General features: G+C 38.1%; 1 protein-coding gene across 4 annotated transcripts in view; it reads right to left on the bottom strand.

Annotated features, from left to right (window-relative positions):
* CEP135 (centrosomal protein 135) overlaps positions 1-19104 on the bottom strand; it is an 86594-nt gene that overhangs the window by 22844 nt on the left and 44646 nt on the right. For all 4 annotated transcript variants that reach the window (XM_089911950.1, XM_022563762.3, XM_089911951.1 and 1 more), the window contains 8 exons: positions 17591-17742; positions 11490-11605; positions 11261-11415; positions 10779-10834; positions 8041-8209; positions 7075-7185; positions 6604-6789; positions 194-403 (listed from right to left, as the gene is read on the bottom strand). In XM_089911950.1, coding sequence (XP_089768076.1) covers positions 194-403; positions 6604-6789; positions 7075-7185; positions 8041-8209; positions 10779-10834; positions 11261-11415; positions 11490-11605; positions 17591-17742 — 1155 coding nt within the window. The remainder of the gene's footprint in view (positions 1-193; positions 404-6603; positions 6790-7074; positions 7186-8040; positions 8210-10778; positions 10835-11260; positions 11416-11489; positions 11606-17590; positions 17743-19104) is intronic.

Here is a 19104-nt window from a genome sequence, read left to right as displayed (position 1 = left end):
TGCTCTGCAACAAGAGAAGCCACCGCAATGAGAAGCCCGCGCACCACAACAAAGAGTAGCCCCCACTCGCCACAACTAGAGAAAGGCCGCATGCAGCAATGAAGACCCAATACAGCTAAAAATAAATAAATAAAATAAGTAAATTTATATATTAAAAAACAACATGCTAAAATATTATCTTTTAAGTTCTTACCCTCTCAAATTCAAGGTTTTTGGAATTCAATTGCTGGGTCATAATATCTTTGCCTGAATCAAGCTTAATGCAAAGGTCTCTAAGAGATGACACATCATTTAATACTGCTGCTTTCTCATCTTCTTGGTGTCTCAGCTCTTCTTCTAATCTAGACATGGCTTTTGCCATGGATGAGATCTGAGATTCATAAGCATGATGTGCATTTATGTGCTGAAAATAAGAAAACAGGTAAAAAGTTAAAGTAACCCAGTAATATTAAAGGTTTGAATCTGTGTAACTACAACGTCCCTTTATATAACTATAAAAGCCAATTTTTGCAATTTAAAAAATTTTGCAATTTTAAGATACTCTCAGGAAGCTGTCTATTTAAAGATGGCCTATTTAATGCTTAAAAAAATAAACTGTGTTTAATTATTAATCATGGTAACTAAGTACCTCATGTATATATTTGGAAGAGGCAAAGATGAAAATTACTGCTTTAGGGTTGTGAACGTGAGAGATCTTTTAAGTCATATTAAATTTTTCCTTTATAAACTCTTATAATAATGCTTTTTAAAGTAACATATATACTTATCACTCCTCAAATGCCTTTAAATTCTGAATTTCAAAAATGGAGTTTGCTTTAAAACTATATACCTAAACTCATATTTAAATTTAATTTAACCTAATAATAGTATACTTTATAAGATTTTAATAACTGAAATGACGAGCAAAATTTGAAATACTGATAAACACTTCTTTCCTAAAGTAATATACATTAAAAAAAATTAATTAATTTATTTTTGGTTGCGTTGGGTCTTCGTTGCTGCACACAGGCTTTCTCTAGTTGTGGTGAGTGGGGGCTACTCTTCGTTGCAGTGTGCGGGCTTCTCATTGCAGTGGCTTCTCTTGTTGCGGAGCACGGGCTCTAGGCGTGCGGGCTTCAGTAGTTGCAGCACACAGGCTTCAGTAGTTGTGGCGCGCAGGCTTCAGTAGTTGTGGCTCATGGCTCTAGCGCTCAGGCTCAGTAGTTGTGGTGCATAGGCTTCATTGCTCCATGGCATGTGGGATCTTCCTGGACTCCTGGGCTCGAACCCATCTCCCCTGCAGATTCTTAACCACTGCGTGGGCCACCAGGGAAGTCCCAAGTAATGCACATTTAAAATTTTTCACAATTTAAAATGTGAGTGATAAACACAAACAGATATAAACTCTACTTCTAGAATTTAGGAAGAATTCCACATTTGAAAATTAAATTATTAAACAAGCTTTACTAGAATGAATCAACATTAAAAATCTAATACACTGCTTTGAAGATTTAATAAATTTCAACAATTGTAGAAAAGTACTTGGATTTTCCAAATATTAATGAATTAATTAATCAAAATTCCCCCAAAGAAATATAAATATGTAAGTCAATCTTATATACCACATAAGAACATGAACAATGACAAAGAACAAAAGAACTAAAGAATAGTTTCTCCTGAGAACTATTTTGAAGGTTGAAAAACATTCCTTTAGTTATTATACTCTTAACAGAAAAACTTACAGAAGTAGTGTATTCCTTTCCTAGGACTGCTGTAACAAATTGCTGGGTGGCTTAAAACAACAGAAATTTATTCCCTCACAATTCTGGAGGTTACAAGTCTGAAATTTAGATGCTGGCAGAGTTGGCTTCTTCTGGGGGTTCTGAGGTAGAATCTGTTCCACGCCTCTCTCCAAACTTCTGGTGATTGCTGGCAATCCTTGGTGTTCCTTGCCTTGTAGACACATAACTCCAATCTCTGCCTTTACCTTCACTTGACATTCTCCTTGTGTCTTCTGTGTCCAGATTTCTCTTATCTCATAAGGATACCAAACATTAGGTTATGGCCTGCCCTAGTCCAGTATGACCTCATCTTAAATTGATTACACCTGCAAAGGTCCTATTTCCAAAAAGGTCACATTCACAGGTTCTGGTGGTTAGCATTTCAATATATTTGGGGGGGGCCATAATTCTATCAACTCTCTGGCTCCCCCAAATTCATGTCCTTCCCATGTGCAAAATATATTCATTCTATCCCAACATTCTAGCATCAACTCTAAGTCCAAAATCTTATCTAAGTCAGAATGGGTAAGACTCTGGGTATGGTCCTTCCTGGGGCAAAATTCCTCTCCTTCCACAGACCTGTGATACTAGAAAACAAGTTACCTCTCTCTGAAACAAAATGGTGGAAAAGGCATAAAATGGTCCCATTCTGAAAGGGAGAAAATAGAAGGAATAAAGGAGTTACTAGTCCAAAGTAAGCTTGCAGCCAAGTAGGGCAAATTCCATTAGATTTCAAGGCCTAAAAATAATTATCTGTGTCTTGATACTATGTCCTCTGGACCTGCTAGGGCAGCCCCACCTTCTCAGCCCTCAGATATAGCCCCATCTCTTGGCTCACAGTGGCAGTGGCGCTGCTTTCTGGAATCAAGGAAGAAATAGCCCAGTCCCCTGGGCCTATGGTAGCGTAGCAGGTCCACCAGCTTTTGAGCTGCCCTTGGCAGCCCTGCTGATCTCTGAGCCACCTTCATTCTTCCCTTTTCTTGAAGGAGAACATATGTTCATAACTCTAGTGGCCTGTTTTCTGCTAGTAGGATGCAAGAAGTTTAACCTTCTTTCCTTGTATCCTGTTTCTGTCCCTTTCAGCCCAAGCTGGCAGTGTTTCTGCTGAGGTGATTGGTTGGGTCTATGAGTCACTCACCTACTCTCTTTGCCTAGCCACACTCTCGGCCCTGCCTCCAGAACACGCTATCTGGATAGGCTAAGACTTTTCCAAATCATCAAGTCCCAGCTCTTTTTTTGCTTAGCAATTCCTTCTTCAATCTGTCTCTTTCCTTCACATCTTACTATAAGCAGCAAGGAGAAACCAGGTGCACCTTTCATACTCTGCTTGGAAATTTCCTCAGCTAAATATCCAAGTTCATAACTTATAAGTTCTACTTTCCTAAGAGTATACCATAATTCAGCCAAGTCCTCTGCCATTTTATAATAAGAATTACCTTTTCTCCAGTGTCCAATAACATGTTCCTCAATTCCATCTGAGACCTCACTAGAAGAAACATTCTTATTTCTGGACAAATTCCATTCATGACGATTTATGTATTTTGTAAATAATAGAAGTTTTCGCTACAGCTTTCCTCTTTTTTTCTGCGGTACGCGGGCCTCTCACTGCTGTGGCCTCTCCCACTGTGGAGCACAGCTCTGGACGCGCAGGCCCAGCGGCCATGGCTCACGGGCCCAGCCGCTCTGCGGCATGTGGAATCCTCCCGGACCGGGGCACAAACCTGCGTCCCCTGCATCGGCAGGCGGACTCTCAACCACTGCGCCGCCAGGGAAGCCCTCCTCTTTTTTTCTGAGTTCTCACCAGAATTGCCTTTAATATCCATCTTTCTATCTACAAACTTTTCAAGGTTGTCTAGATTTTTCTATCAGGCACCTCAAAACTCTTCCAGCCTGTACCCATTACAAAACTCTTCCAGCCTGTACCCATTACTCTTCCAGCCTGTACCCAATTCCAAAGACCCTTTTTAGGTTTGTTACAAAAGCATCCCACTTCCTGGTACCAAAATCTGTACTAGTTTCTTAACGCTGCCATAACAAATTACCAGAAACTAGATAGCTTAAAACAACAGAAATGTATTCCCTCTCAGTTCTGGAGGCCACAAGTCTGAAATCCAGATGTCAGCAGGATCGGTTCCTTCTGGAGGTTCTGAACGAGAATCTTTTCCACACCTCTCTCCCAGCTCAAGTGATTGCTGGCAATCCTTGGGGTTCCTTGCCTTGGTAGACACATCATTTCAATCTCTGCCTCTATCCTCATATGGCATTCTCCCCTGTGTCTTCTGTGTCTGAATCTCCCTTATTTTACAAGGACACCAGTTATCAGATTAGGGTCTATCCTACCCAGTGTCACCTCATTTTAACCTTTTTAAAAAATATTTATTTATTTTTGGCTGCATTGGGTCTTCATTGCTGTGCACGGGCTTTTCTCCAGTTGCGGCGAGCGGGGGTTAGTCTTCGTTACGGTGCACAGGCTTCTCATTGCGGTGGCTTCTCTTGTTGCGGAGCACGGGCTCTAGGCGCACAGGCTTCAGTAGTTGTGGCTCGTGGGCTCTAGAGTACAGGCTCAGTAGTTCTGTGCACGGGCTTAGTTGCTCCGCGGCATCTGGGATCTTCCCAGACCAGGGCTCGAACCCGTGTCCCCTGCACTAGCAGGCGGATTCTCAACCACTGTGCCACCAGGGAAGCCCACCTCATTTTAACTTGATTAAATCTGCAAAGATGCTATTTCCAAATAACGTCACATTCACAGGTACTGGGAGCTAGGACCTAAATATATTTTTTGGGGGAGGGGTGCATAATTCTACGCACTACAGATAATCAATACTTTCTTCTAAAAAATAAAGACCAACTACGATACTATACCAACAAAACAAAACAAAAGTAGAACTAATAGCCAACTGTTCCTTATCAATCTAACTTATTTAGGGTCCCTATATTTTAACTAAACTCAAAATTTTATTATGAGACTTTTTTTTTTTTTTGCAGTACGCGGGCCTCTCACTATTGTGACCTCTCCCGTTGCGGAGCACAGGCTCCAGACACACAGGCTCAGTGGTCATGGCTCAAGGGCCCAGCTGCTCCACGGCATGTGGGATCCTCCCGGACCGGGACACGAACCCATGTCCCCCGCATCATTAGGCGGACTCTCAACCACTGCACCACCAGGGAAGCCCTAAGAGACTTTTATTATGTCTTTATGACAAAAGCTTATTTAAATCCACATGCAAAAGAATGAAGTTGGAACCTTACCTTATATCATGTATAAAAATTAACTCAAAATGGATCAAAGACCTCAACATAAGAGCTAAAACTATAAAACGCATAGAAAAAACAGGGGAAAAGCTTCATTATGTTGGATTTAGCAATGATTTCTTAGATATGACACCAAAAATACAGGCAAGAAGAAAAAAATAGATAAATTGGACTTCATCAAAATTTAAAACTCTTGTGCATCAAAGGATAAAACTGAGTGACAAGGTAAGCCATGAGATGGGAGAAAATATTCACAAATCACATATCTAATAAGGGATTGAAATCCAGAATATACAAACAATTCCTACAACTCAACAACAACAGAAAACAACCTGATTAAAAACTAGGCAAAGGGGCTTCCCTGGTGGCGCAGTGGTTGAGACTCCGCCTGCCGATACAGGGGACACGGGTTCGTGCCCCGGTCCGGGAAGATCCCACATGCCGTGGAGCGGCTGGGCCCGTGAGTCATGGCCGCTGAGCCTGCACGTCCGGAGCCTGTGCTCTGCAGCGGGAGAGGCCACAACAGTTAGAGGCCTGCATACCGAAAAAAAAAAAAAAAAATAGGCAAAGGATTTGAATAGATATTTCTCCAAAGAAACTATACAAATGGCTAATAAACACACAAAATATGCTCAATATCACTAATCATTAAGAAAATACAAGTCAAAACCAAAATGAAATACCACTTCACTCCCATTGGGATGGCCATTATTAAAACAAAAAAAAACAAAACAAAAAACCCCAGAAAATAACAAGTGTTGGTGAAGATGTGGAGGAACTGGAAGCCTAACATTGCAGGTGGGAATGTAAAATGGTGCAACCCCTGTGAAAAACTGTATGGTGGTTATTCAAAAAGTTAAACATAAAATTACAATATGATCCAGTAATTCCATGTCTGGATATATCCTAAAGAACTGAAAATAAAGACTTGAATAGATATTGTACATCCAAGTTCATAGCAGCATTATTTTCAATAGCCAAAGATGGAAACAAACCAAATGTTCGTTGACAGATGAATGTTTAGAATGTGGTATATGCATACAGTGGGATATTATTCAGCCTTAAAAAGGAATGAAATTCTGACACATGCTACAACATGGGTGAACCTTGAGATTTAAGTGAACCTTAGGCCTAAGTAAAATAATTCAGTCACAAAAAGACAAATATTGTATGACTCCACTTATAATAAGAGGGACATGGAGTAGTCAAATTCATAGAGAGAAAGTAGAATGGTGGTTGTCAGTGGCTGGGGGAGGGGAGAATGAGGAGCTACTTAGTATTTAATGGGTACAGAGTTTTAACTGGGGAAGATGAAAAAGTTTTGGAGAAGGATGGTGGTGATAGTTGCACAACAATATGCATGTACTAACTGCCACTGTATACTTAAAAATGGTTATAATGGTAAATTCGATATTATGTATATTTTACTTACAATATAAAAGTAATGGGGCTCTCCTAAGCAAATTATCAGAAGGACAGATTACCACTGAACTTGATTTTTACCAATGCTTAAACCTCACTTCAATAAAGTGCCTTTGAATGTTTTCTGTTTTACTAAATTCTGTCTGTGCAAGACAAATGAATATATTACCTCCTGAATTTCTTTTTCTAGTAGCTCCACTCTTTCTCGAAGGTGTCTCCTCTCGGTGTCAATAGAAAGAAGTTCCAGTCGAACTGAGCTGCTTTCTCCCTCAGCTTGATGGGCTTTGACCTCCCAGTCTTCAGCACGGTCATGAAGCATCTGAAATCTATCTAACAAATCTTGATTTTCTCTTTCCTGGTTTAACCACAATTAAATTGTTTCTAAATTAGTCATCATTACTCACTGGAATACCCATGTCATAAACATATACACACACTGGGATTTTTGTTTTAATTTAGGAAGCATAAGCTATCTGTGCAGACACTATACTAAGTAAGATCTGTAAGAAAATATACAAAGACAGTAGGCAAGATCTCCACTTTCATATGTTAATATCTAATAGAGGAGACAGAATAAAGAAACATGAAAAAGTTAAAAAAAAAATCAGTCTTAAATCCAACCTAAACAATGTTTTTTCACCTTAGAAGCCATTAAGCTCTCCCATCGTGACACTTCAGTTATGTAATTATGAACTCTACTCTTCATTTCTTCTTTTTCTTGCACTGCTGCTTCTAATTCCAATGAAATTTGCTATAAATCAGAAAATTAAAGACAAATCTAAAATGAATGTAGCACCTAATGAGTTCTATTTATGTTCAAATAGCTCTTTCTGAATTTGGGGAATAAGTGAGAGTAGGAAAAAAGGAAAACTGTTCCTGACCGTTATTTTCACATGTTTTTCTGGACTGATCTTGACTTTTTTAACCAAATATTACCATGTATCTCCCACAATATATGTGACCACATATCTGGTATTTAAACTAAGGGCTAGCTACGCTCAGGGGCTGACATTTAAAAAAATTTATATATCAGCAATATACTCTATAATGAATAATTTTTAAAAATAAAATATTTAAAATAAGAAAATTATTGGTTTTCTTGGTGTAATCCTTAATAAACCAGCACAAACAAAACCAATACCTTTTAGTATTTGCCATTCTAAAATATTCATTAATTAACTTACAGGCATATCTCTAAGCCACTGGAAGTAAGTACGAATAATTAAAATCTATCATGGGTCTTTAAAACACAGCAACTTTGCCCTGGGAGTGATGCTGAGGTCCTCACCCAGTAGAGTAACACCGATTTCTGCCATAGAGAACACCATGCTCCCAGCTTCAGGATTCCTTGCAACAAAGACCACAATGGTGAGGGGACTACAGTTGTACCCATTACACACCCTGTAATATACCGCAGCATTCTAAACCACATTTTAAAATACCCTTATAAACACTATTCTTCTTAAAGAATTATTTCTTTTGTTGTTGATATTTATATAATTAAAATTTAGAAAGCATATTTAAAGCTTTAAAATTTAGCAAACTATGAATATATTGTATAACTGTATACTATAAAACTATCAAAGTTTATGCTTTGTGCTCATACCTGGTTTTCTCTTGCCACTGTAGCCAGATCATCCTGTAATCTTCTGTTTTCCTTAAAAGACATTTCTTTAGATCTTCCTACTTCATCAAGTTCCTTGTGAGCTGCATCAAGCTGGCGCCGGAGGCTGCTTATCTCACGGTCCCGATTAATCAATGTTTCCTTTAGGTGGCTGTTACATGGGTGGTGTAGCAATAATAAAGAAAGCTTTTTGGAAAATTTAGTTCATTTAACTGTTGTACTCTGATTTCAGTATACTAGGAATGTAAGAAATTACAACTACTCAACCTATGGACTGGGAGAAAATATTTGTAAATGATGCAACCAACAAGGGTGTATACCAACAGCTCACACAACTCAATAATAAAAAAACAAACAACCCAAGCAAAAACTGGACAGAAGACCTAAATGGACATTTCTCCAAAGAAGAAATGCAGATGGCCAATAGGCACATGAAAAGATGCTCAACATTGCTAATTATTAGAGAAATGCAAATCAAAACTACAATGAGGTACCACCTCACACCAGTCAGAATGGCAAACATTAAAAAGTCTACAAATAGGGCTTCCCTGGTGGCACAGTGGTTGAGAGTCCGCCTGCCGATGCAGGGGACACGGGTTCGTGCCCTGGTCTGGGAGGATCCCACATGCCGCGGAGCAGCTGGGCCCGTGAGCCATGGCCACTGAGCCTGTGCGTCTGGAGCCTGTGCTCCGGAACGGGAGAGGCCACAACAGTGAGAGGCCCGCGTACCGCAAAAAAGAAAAAAAAGTCTACAAATAACAAATGCTGGAGCGGGTGTGGAGAAAAGGGAACCCTCCTACACTGTTGGTGGGAATGTAAATTGATACAGCCACTATGGAGAACAGTATGGAGGTTCCTTAAAAAAGAGAGTTACCATATGATCCAGCAATCCCACTCCTGGGCCTATACCCAGACAAAACTATAATTTGAAAAGATACACACGCCCCTATGTTCATAGCAGCATTATTTACAATAGCCAAGACATGGAAGCAACCTAAATGTCCACTGACAGTGAAATCTATAAAGAAGATGTGGTACATATATACAATGGAATACTACTCATCCATTAAAAAGAATGAAATAAAGCCATTTGCAGCAACATGGAGGGACCCAGAGATTATCATACTAAACGAATAAGTCAGAAAGACAAATACCATATGGTATCACTTATATGTGGAATCTAAAATATGACACAAATGAACATATCGAAGAAACAGAAACAGACTCACAGACAAGAGACTGTGGTTGCCAATGGGGAGGGGGCTGGAGGAGGAAAGGATTGGGAGTTTGGGATTAGCAGATGCAAACTAGTATTATAGAATGGATAAACAACAAGTCCTACTATATAACACAGGGAACTATGTTCAATATCCTATAATAAACCATAATGGGAGACTTCCCTGGTGGTGCAGTGGTTAAGAATCTGCCTGCCAATGCAGGGGACACAGGTTCAATCCCTGGTCCGGGAAGATCCCACATGCCTCAGAACAACTACGCTCGTGTCCCACAACTATTGAGCCTGCGCTCCAGAGCCCACGTGCCACAACTACTGAAGCCCGCGTGCCCTAGAGCCTACGCACTGCAACTACTGAAGCCCGCGCACCTAGAGCCTGTGCTCCACAACAACAGAAGCCACCACAATGAGAAGCCTGCGCACTGCCAACGAAGAGTAACCCCCGCTCACCGCAACTAGAGAAAGCCTGCGCGCAGCAACGAAGACCCAATGCAGCCAAAAAAACATAATGGAAAATAATATGATAAAGAATATATAACTGAATCACTTTGCTGTATAGCAGAAATTAACACATTATAAATCAACCATACTGCAATAAAATTAAAAAAAAGAAATTACAACTACTGCATTAAGATACTGATTAATTAGGTGAAGCAGATATTTTAGATCTCTACCAATCATTATGTGCAAATAAAGTCATAAAATAAATTTATTATTCCAAAAGTCAAGTAAAAACAGAAGACTTTCAAGTGTTAGGAGCAGAACATAAACGATTCAATTGGCAAACACTTATTTAATGTTTAAGTCCCCACTATTATATAATATGTAAGGGTGTATAAAATAAATACAATTAGTGACTTTTGTCTTGAAGTAGAGACCAGACATAAAATGTAAAGTCTTGTAACAATGTTCAAAAAGGTTTAGATGTGGAATAATTCAACACTGGCTACTAGGGTAATCTAAGTTTTAATGATTAGGGCCTGCACAGGGTAATTACAGTAGAAATAAGGAGCAAGTAGGTATGTAAAAGAATAATTAATAAGACATAATTGTTTAGATGTGGATGACAGAGGAGGGAAGAAAGTTAAAGAGGATAACATTTCCATGCAGGAGACTGAGAAAATAACTGCTACTGATAAAAACAGGAAAATTGAAAAAGAAATTTTCCTATTGCCAGATTGCTATTCAAATAGATAAAGCTGCATTCACTGAAAATTTCTAAAAAAACTGGATGCCGGGGCTTCCCTGGTGGCGCAGTGGTTGAGAGTCCGCCTGCCAATGCAGGGGACACGGGTTCGTGCCCCGGTCCGGGAAGATCCCACATGCCGCGGAGCGGCTGGGCCCGTGAGCCATGGCTGCTGAGCCTGCGCGTCCGGAGCCTGTGCTCCGCAACGGGAGAGGCCACAACAGTGAGAGGCCCGCGTACCGCAAAAACAAAACAAAACAAAACAAAACAAAACTGGATGCCGTTCCATTGATTACTTACTTCATAGAAGATTCATACTCTGAGACTGTTATCTTCATCTGAGTAATAGCTTTTTCCTATAGAAATTATAAAAATATGTAAGATTCTAAACCATTCATATAGAAATGTCTTCATTTGAATTGATACAATATCACATTTATATAGTTTAAATCCAATTATATAAGTTATATTATAAAAGAAACCTCCAAGTAAACATATTTCCATGTACAAATTATATTTCATATATTGGCATATTTCTACCCACTAAGAATTTGAATTGTTCCTTGAGTTTGCTATAATCATATATGATAAAACTGTCTTCTAGAAACAGAACTTTTAAAGATTCAAATTATTGGTATAAAATGAAATTTAAACACATTAGAAGATACGGCTTTGGGTCTTAGGAGCTTGTACACAGGCAATAAGAACTGCATATCTAAAACAGAGAATAAAATAAGCTTTTCTGTTCAGATGCTGGATAACATTACTTAACAGTCACATACTTTATTAGCTAGGTTTTCATGCAAGTTTGCAATCTTTTCTGTCTTCTCATCTACAGTCTCCTGAAGAATGTCTTTTTCTTTATCAATAACACCAATGGTCTTTTTCATTACATGAGCCTCTTCATTCTGTGAAGTCATCTTGAAGTGTAGTTTATCTATAAATGAAAAAGAAATGTTTGTTAGACAAAGTAAATTATGATTCGCAAAAACAAAATTGAAGAATACTTACCTATTTTTTCCTCCAGTATTTTAACCTGTGCTTGTGCTGATTCAAGTTCACTTCTTTTCATGGAAAGTTGGTGCTGATGGTCCTCAAGTGACCGCTGTAGCTGCTCATTTACTAGCCTAAAGAGTCAGTGGACAAAAACAAATGGTATTCTTTATCTCTGGTAGAAATAATTTTTTTAAAATGAAAGATCTTAAAAAATATTTTTCTTATTTTTAAAGTTTCTTTTATTCCTTATTTTAAAGCTCTTCCAGTATAATCAATGGCAATATACTATATATATTATTCCTTTCTTCAAAACTGTTCCATCTTCCTCAAAATAATACAGTGTAAAAATCAAATTAATTGTATACTTTTTTCTAGAGGCTTCCTAGTAGTTTTAAAGCTTTTCTCAGTTTCCTAATAACAACCCTCTTTCTCTTAAAATCTATTTTCAATAGTCAAGGCAAAGGAAAAGTCTTGCTTTTACAGAATGGCCTAGCACTTCAACATCCTGACCATCCTGACCAGCAAGCTTTGAATTCTGCTTCCCATTCTGACTTTTTTTGATAGGCAGTCAACAGGAGGTCATAGTAAACAGGGAAATAGGTATTTACTGTAGTGCAATGAGGATTTAAGACTAAAGATTGGTTTCAGGGAGCAAAAAAAAAAGACATACAGCAAAAATAAAGACAATTTCAGACAAATCCCTTACTGATCAGTAAGATTAATTTTTTTTCAGAAGTAACAAGAATTTGCTCTCATGTCATCTAGGGTCTTTGGAAGCCTAGTCCTGGCCTAGGAATTCTTAGTCTGGCCGTGCTGGAAAAACATGGCTCTCACATTAGGCTATTTATTGGGGACTTCCACAGGTTCCTTTTAGGGTTTGTTTGAAGATGAGATAGTAGAAGATACTAAAGGTGGCTTAGTTTAGAATTCCCTAATAGGGAGGAGGTTGGATTCTGAAACCACTAGTAAGATGGGACATCTCCCACAGAAATGAAAAAGTTTTACATGCAACACTGAGATATTCTGAAACACAAAAGACATGACCCTGACTGCTCTAATAGCAAATGAATGATGACCCAGAGGCAGGGAGGGAAGTCAAGGTGAGGCTGACTTCTTTAGAATTGCACAACCAAATAAAACCAAGTCAGAAAGACTCTCGGTTCAAGCAATTTTACTTCATAAAATCATCTGTGAGGTCCAGGTGACTCACTGTATTCAAGCTGCTTGTAAAAGCTACAACTATTACTCTGAGGGATATAACTACACGGAGTGGAGAAAAAAGAAAGCTAATATTCACTGTACTGATAATTTACAGACATTACCTCATTTATTCCTAGGACAGTTCCATAATTAGAACCATTATCTTGATATTATAGAAACAAATAATAACTTGTTCAAGATGGCAAAGCTATTAAGGCAAAGAAAATATATAAATCCAGTTCAGTCTACCCTGATATCAATGTTTTTCTACTACATCACACTGCCTACTACAAAGAGCACAGGACATCTTCCGTGTGGAAGGGAAAATGTCTGCCAGTAAGCTACAAAGAATCCTTTCAAAAATGGGATGGCTCCCAGAGTTCCTACTGAAGGACACTGAGTAGTTGGCAGTGCTTGAAATCCTAAGTAAAAAAAAAAAATGTAAAGATTTTTTACATCTAAGTTCATTAGCAGGGTTAATTCCTAATGAAAGTAGGGTTGATAAATGAAGGCAGGATAACATCTTGATTGATTATACATATAAAGGGGGCCCTTAGTGAGTCTTAAAAATAGCTTTGCCTTTTCATATTCTAGTGTAGGCAGGCAAGGGAATAATAGAGATTCCACACAGACCTCGGCAGTAACTTTCTGACAGAAGGATTGCTGCTAAGATAAAGGTCTTCTTAATGAAAGAACTGAGGTATAAAGTTCATAGGAAAGAATAGTTGAGTGACTATCATATTATTTGTCATCATGGTGTTTGGAAAGGAAAATTTGAGAACCTGTTGAGAAGTAAGTTGCTAGGATGAGCTAATTTCTTAGCTTCGAAAGTGCTATAAGCAAAAAGCAAAGGGAAGTGATGACTTCCCACCAGAGAGTGAAGCAATAAAACTTAGAATCAAAATTCTAGCTCTCCACTTACCAGCCATGTGGCTGGATAAGACCATCTCTCTGAGCCTCAAATTCCTGAGTTTTATTACAGTACATGGATGTATACATGCTCTCATCTTAGGGGGCAAAAGTAATTACTTCTCTTCATGATAGAGTATATTTTAAACAAAGACAGCATCATAAAGGGTCCTTTATTCATAAGAAGTGTTCAAGTTGTAAAATGGAGCTGAAGCTCTATCTAAGAGGCATAGGTTTGGAATTTTAATGGCCTCTTAGAAGAAAGAGAGATTGATATGGTATCCCTGTTTTTTTAAAATTAATTAATTAATTTATTTTTGGCTGCGTTGGGTCTTTGTTGCTGCCCATGGGCTTTCTTAGTTGCAGAGAGCGGGGCTACTCTTCATTGCGGTGAGCAGGCTTCTCATTGCAGTGGCTTCTCTTGTTGCGGAGCATGGGCTTTAGGCGCACGGGCTTCAGTAGTTGTGGCTTGCAGGCTCTAGAGTGCAGGCCCAGTAGTTGTGGTGCACGGGCTTAGTTGCTCTGCGGCATGTGGGATCTTCCCGGACCAGGGCTCGAACCTGTGTCTCCTGCACTGGCAGGCGGATTCTTAACCACTGCGCCACCAGGGAAGCCCAGTATCGCTGGATTTTTTTTGGTATCCCTGTTTTATTTCAGATGTCTCCAAGACTCTATGGTTATGACCCACCACTAACTGAGAAAGTATCATCTCTTGATAACTGAGAGAGGGGAATAGGGATAAGGACTGGCTTTTCTGTCACATTTCTGCAAAAGGATGATGATTTATATCTGGTGGTCCTAGGTCCCTTGGCCCTTCTAAGTCCAGTTCCATGAGCTCAGCTGTCTTTACTTAGGGCCCTGGCTCCTCTTCCTGTCTTGGTAGAAAAAAATGTTAGACATGCCCAGAAGATAATTCTTAGGCATCCTAAGGAATCTATGAGCCTTATCTAAAATGGTTCTCAATTCCCTTAACAAATAAATACTACTCAAAGGAGACCAGTTATATTTGGTTTTCTGAATATACAAACACACTCTACTATAAAAGCTGATACTTATTGCCATAATAATAACTCTAACTAGAGCTTATGGGCTCTTCCCAGGAAAATCAGCTAATGCATTTATTTGATCCTGGATAAGTACATAACCCTCTAGTTTTAAAGAAGGTACACAGAATAACTAAAGACTAAGGTGAAATGAAAACAGCCTGACGGTATTTTCAGCTGCAGAAATCTAAATGTTTAGAGGCTCATAGCTAGCAGTGGTAAGGATTAAGGCTATTGTCCTCTGCTGCTGCACCAAGAGACTAGACCAAAGATCCTCTATTTGGACAATTAGAGACTGTGCTTGATATAGAAAAGACTGTTTGGTGGCACTGAAATTTGATGAAAAATGCCTAACTCAGGAAGGGAAAGAGAAAATGGGCCCACCAGGTGGATGAAAAGGAATATATGCTTTATCTATCTGAGTATCAGCTTCTTAAATGTCTTCATGTTAAGGGAAACAACTTGATGTGATTAAAGGGACAGCAAGATCTCTATTAAACATATCAAAAGTTGCATGAGGTTTGGACAAGGCGACTTTATTTCCATACAGTTCTTGGTATTATGTTTGCATTGGGTTCAGCTTTGGATGTGAACCTGACAGCTTGAACTCATAGTTCTAATGTTTACTGATGTATACTGATATGGAGAATGTGACTGACACACCTTCCTCAGAGACAAGTCTGATATTTGTCAGAGCAAAAAAAGTTATGGAATCCTGCAATCCCCCCATTATTGCCTGTCTCTGTTTACAGACAAACAAAGGTAAAGAGAAAATTCTCCACAACCCATTCCTGTAACAAGGTAAAGAGAAAATTCTCCACAACCCATTCCTATAACACAGTGACTGGATTATTCCTAGGTGAGGGAAGTAGCAAGTTGGGTAAGAGAAAAGGGTATTAGTATAGCAGAGAAAACGCCCAAGGAGCTGCATGGTAGGGGATCCAAGGGAGGGCACTGAAAGCTCTGTCTTATAAGACTGGAAAGGGCATCCTGTGAGGGAAGGAAAGGGGAGTTATAGCTATAGTTTGAAGGAAAAAGCAAAATGGACTAAATGCAGCTCCAATCATCTGGACACAAAACGGAAAAGGGTAGACTAGTAATTCTGGGTGACAGAAATATACCATGGTATTTGTACTTTGGAGTTGAACATAGACATGAACCAGAGGGGGAGAGGCCATTCCATTCAGGTAGCTCTCCTTCATAGGATGTATGTAGTGCCTTGCAAGGAAAAAAAAAAACAAAACGGAAAAAGAAGTTTCTACCTTAGTTCTTCCTAAACGGTATTCCTTAATTAAACAGACAAACAGCCAGCTCTTGGTCTTATTACATAGTTTGTTTTGATTTTGTGTAACAAATGTTTCCTAAATCTCGCCACTGTTCTCCAAGTTCATTGCCACTGTTTCACTCCAGACACATTGTCTCCATTGTCTGCCATCAGTCTCTTAAGACTCCAAATTCCCCTTCCCTATTTTTGTGAGAGTTCACTTCCTAAGAGGCATGGTAGGAAGTCACCCCCTTGGTTAAAATTTTGTTTGTTCTCCATGTTTATAAGATAAAATCCAGACACTCTTGGTTATCATACCAAGTTCTTTATTACCTGACTTCAACCTGTAGATACAGCCTACTTGGGCCATACTGACTTTTTTTTACCATTTTTCAGACACATCACCTTTTAGACTCTGTATATAAATATTCTGATTTTACATTTCTTTGAAAGAAGAACGAGAAGAACAATGACATAGGTAGCAAAAAACTCTGTAATTTCCAGCAATTCTACACTAAGGAGTACAAATAATCTGAAGTACAGGCATACCTTGGAGATATTGTGGGTTTGGTTCCAGACCACCACAGTAAAGAAAATATGGCAATAAAGTGAATCATGTGGATTATTTGGTTTCCCAGGGCATATAAAATTATGTTTAATACTCACAAACATAAAAAACAAACTTAACGGTTAACAAAGGGGAAAGGCGAAGGGGGAAGGGGGAAGGGGTAAATTAGGAGTTTGGGAATAGCAGATACAAACTACTATATATAAAATAAACAACAAGGTCCTACTGTATAGCACAGAGAACTATAATCACTATCTTGTTATAAAACATAATGGAAAGAATATGAAAAAGTATATATGTGTGTATATATATAAATATATATATATATGCATATATGTATTAGTGAAGCACTTTGCTGTACACCAGAAACTAACAAAGCATTGTAAACAACTATACTTCAATAAAAAATATTAAATTAAAAATTCAAAGCCATTAAAAAAATAAGTAAATAAAAGTTATGTCTGTACTATACTGTAGTCTATTAGGTGTGCAATAGCATTATGTCTGAAAAAAACGATGCACACACCTTAATTTAAAAAACCTTATTTCTAAAAAATAGTAACCATCATCTGAGCCTTCAGTGAGTTGTAGTAATAGTCAAAGCTCACTGATCACAGATCATCATAACAAATATAATAATTACGAAAAAGTTTGAAATATTGCAAGAATTACCAAAATGTGACACAGAAACATGAAGTGAGCACATGCTGTTGGAAATACGGCACCAATAAACTTGCTTGATGCAGGTTTGCCAAAAACCTTCAATTTGTAAAAAACACAACATCTGCAAAGCACAATAAATTGAAGCACAATAAAACAAAGTACACCTGTATCTGTTAGGGAGATTTTAGAAGGAGGTAGGTACAAAAATTTGCCTGCAATCATATCAAGCTATGAAAGTCTTTAGAAGTACAGGTACTCAAAACTTACCCAGATTCACTCAGTGAACAGGAACCTCCAGAGATCAGTCCCTAAATCCATACTTTACAAAAGCTCCCCAAGTGATTCTGCCGCAAAGCCAACTTTGAGAACTACTGCTTTTCAAAGGCCTAGTCCAAAATGCCACCGTTATGAACCTTATATAGCAACAAGCTTGTTCCCAGAAGAGAAATGAAACTTTCAATAAACTTACCTAAGTGAGTTCATCTCTGTTTTCTGATGAGATGAGTCACCAGCCACATGGCTAAGTTTTTGAGCTTGGAGTTTTACTTTTTTCTCTAAAGACTCTATTGTTTCTTTCATTTTTAACATTTTAGACTTTAATTCACATTTTTCGTTTTCAAGCTATAATTAAATTTTAAAAATTAATAGGTATATGTCTCAGTTTCTTTTCCTTAAGCACTCTTTCATAATATTTCTGGAAGAAAACTAAGGAAATAAATTAGATTTATTTAAAAATACTTTAAAAGTCATGTGTACACTTTAGGTTCTAGATGTCAGAATAGGCAAACACATTTTTCTCTCTCTCCTCTTCAATATCATTGAAATCAAAGAAAAGATACCAAAAAAGACAGGCAAGAAAGGAAGAAAAGAATGTATCCATAACAGCAATGAAGGGAAACCACTAGCAGGCCAAAATTTTGAGAAATTTCTAAAAAAAAACGTAGCTAGGACTGAACTGAAGAAAGATCAGAGCAGAAAATACCGTAACCCAAACACAAAATGGACAAGATTTATATGAGGAACCTGTAACATGTTCCTGAAGAGCATAAAACACAACCTGACAATGTGAAGACACACCATATTTCTGAATGGGAACACAATATTGGAAAGGGATTAAAATTTCCTGAAATAATTGTAAATTCAATAAAATTTCAGTAAGAATCTTGACACAACCTTTTTAAAATTAGATGGGTGACTCAGATTTCATTCTAAAATTTATTTAGGAAAAAACAAAGTTAAGAAAAAAACAGTAAAAATGGGGGGCGGGAGGAAGACTGCAGCTAGACTTGCTTTATGACATATCAAAATAAATGAAAAAGCTACTATAATTAAGACAGTATGGATTTCACATATGGATAAGCAGATACATCACAGATGTAAGTTTAGAAAAGGCAGCATTTTAAGAAAGTGGGAAAAGAATAAACTTTTTAAAAATAGAGCTGGATAGCCACTCATTGGAGACAAAAAATTAGCTAGATTCTATTTTATTTTACGTACAAAAATAAATTCCAGATGCAATAATGATCTATATACAAAATTCAAAACCAAGAAACATTAGTGATAAATTTCAGTCTTCCAGTTGAAACTGTAGACTGACCACACACATTTCTAACACTCCTTCTTCTGGAAACAGTGCTAAAATGACAGTAAGGAAATAAGGTTATATACTCATAAGGACAGAGAGAACAAGAGAGAAAACAAGGGTGAACAAGTGACTTCAAAAACTTGTGGAAGACAGAGCAGAGAGTGGTTCAGAGTGGAAGAAAGATATATACAATCTAAAGCAGGGTCTGAACCTAGGAACTAATGACCTTTGAGGCCAGATAATTGTTTGTTGTGAGGGCCGTCCTGTGCACTGTAGGACGTTTAGCAACATCCCTGCCTTCTGCTTACCAGAAACAATAAGTACTTTTTCCCCTAATTGTGACAGACAAAAATTCTCCAGATATTGCCAAATATCTCTTAGGAGGCAGAACTGGCCCC

Source organism: Delphinapterus leucas, chromosome 5 (assembly GCF_059928025.1).
Source record: "Delphinapterus leucas isolate spDelLeu-1000000601 "Yukka" chromosome 5, BTC_Dleu_Yukka2, whole genome shotgun sequence".
NCBI lineage: Eukaryota > Metazoa > Chordata > Mammalia > Artiodactyla > Monodontidae > Delphinapterus > Delphinapterus leucas.
This window is presented reverse-complemented; position numbering and strand designations above follow the sequence as displayed.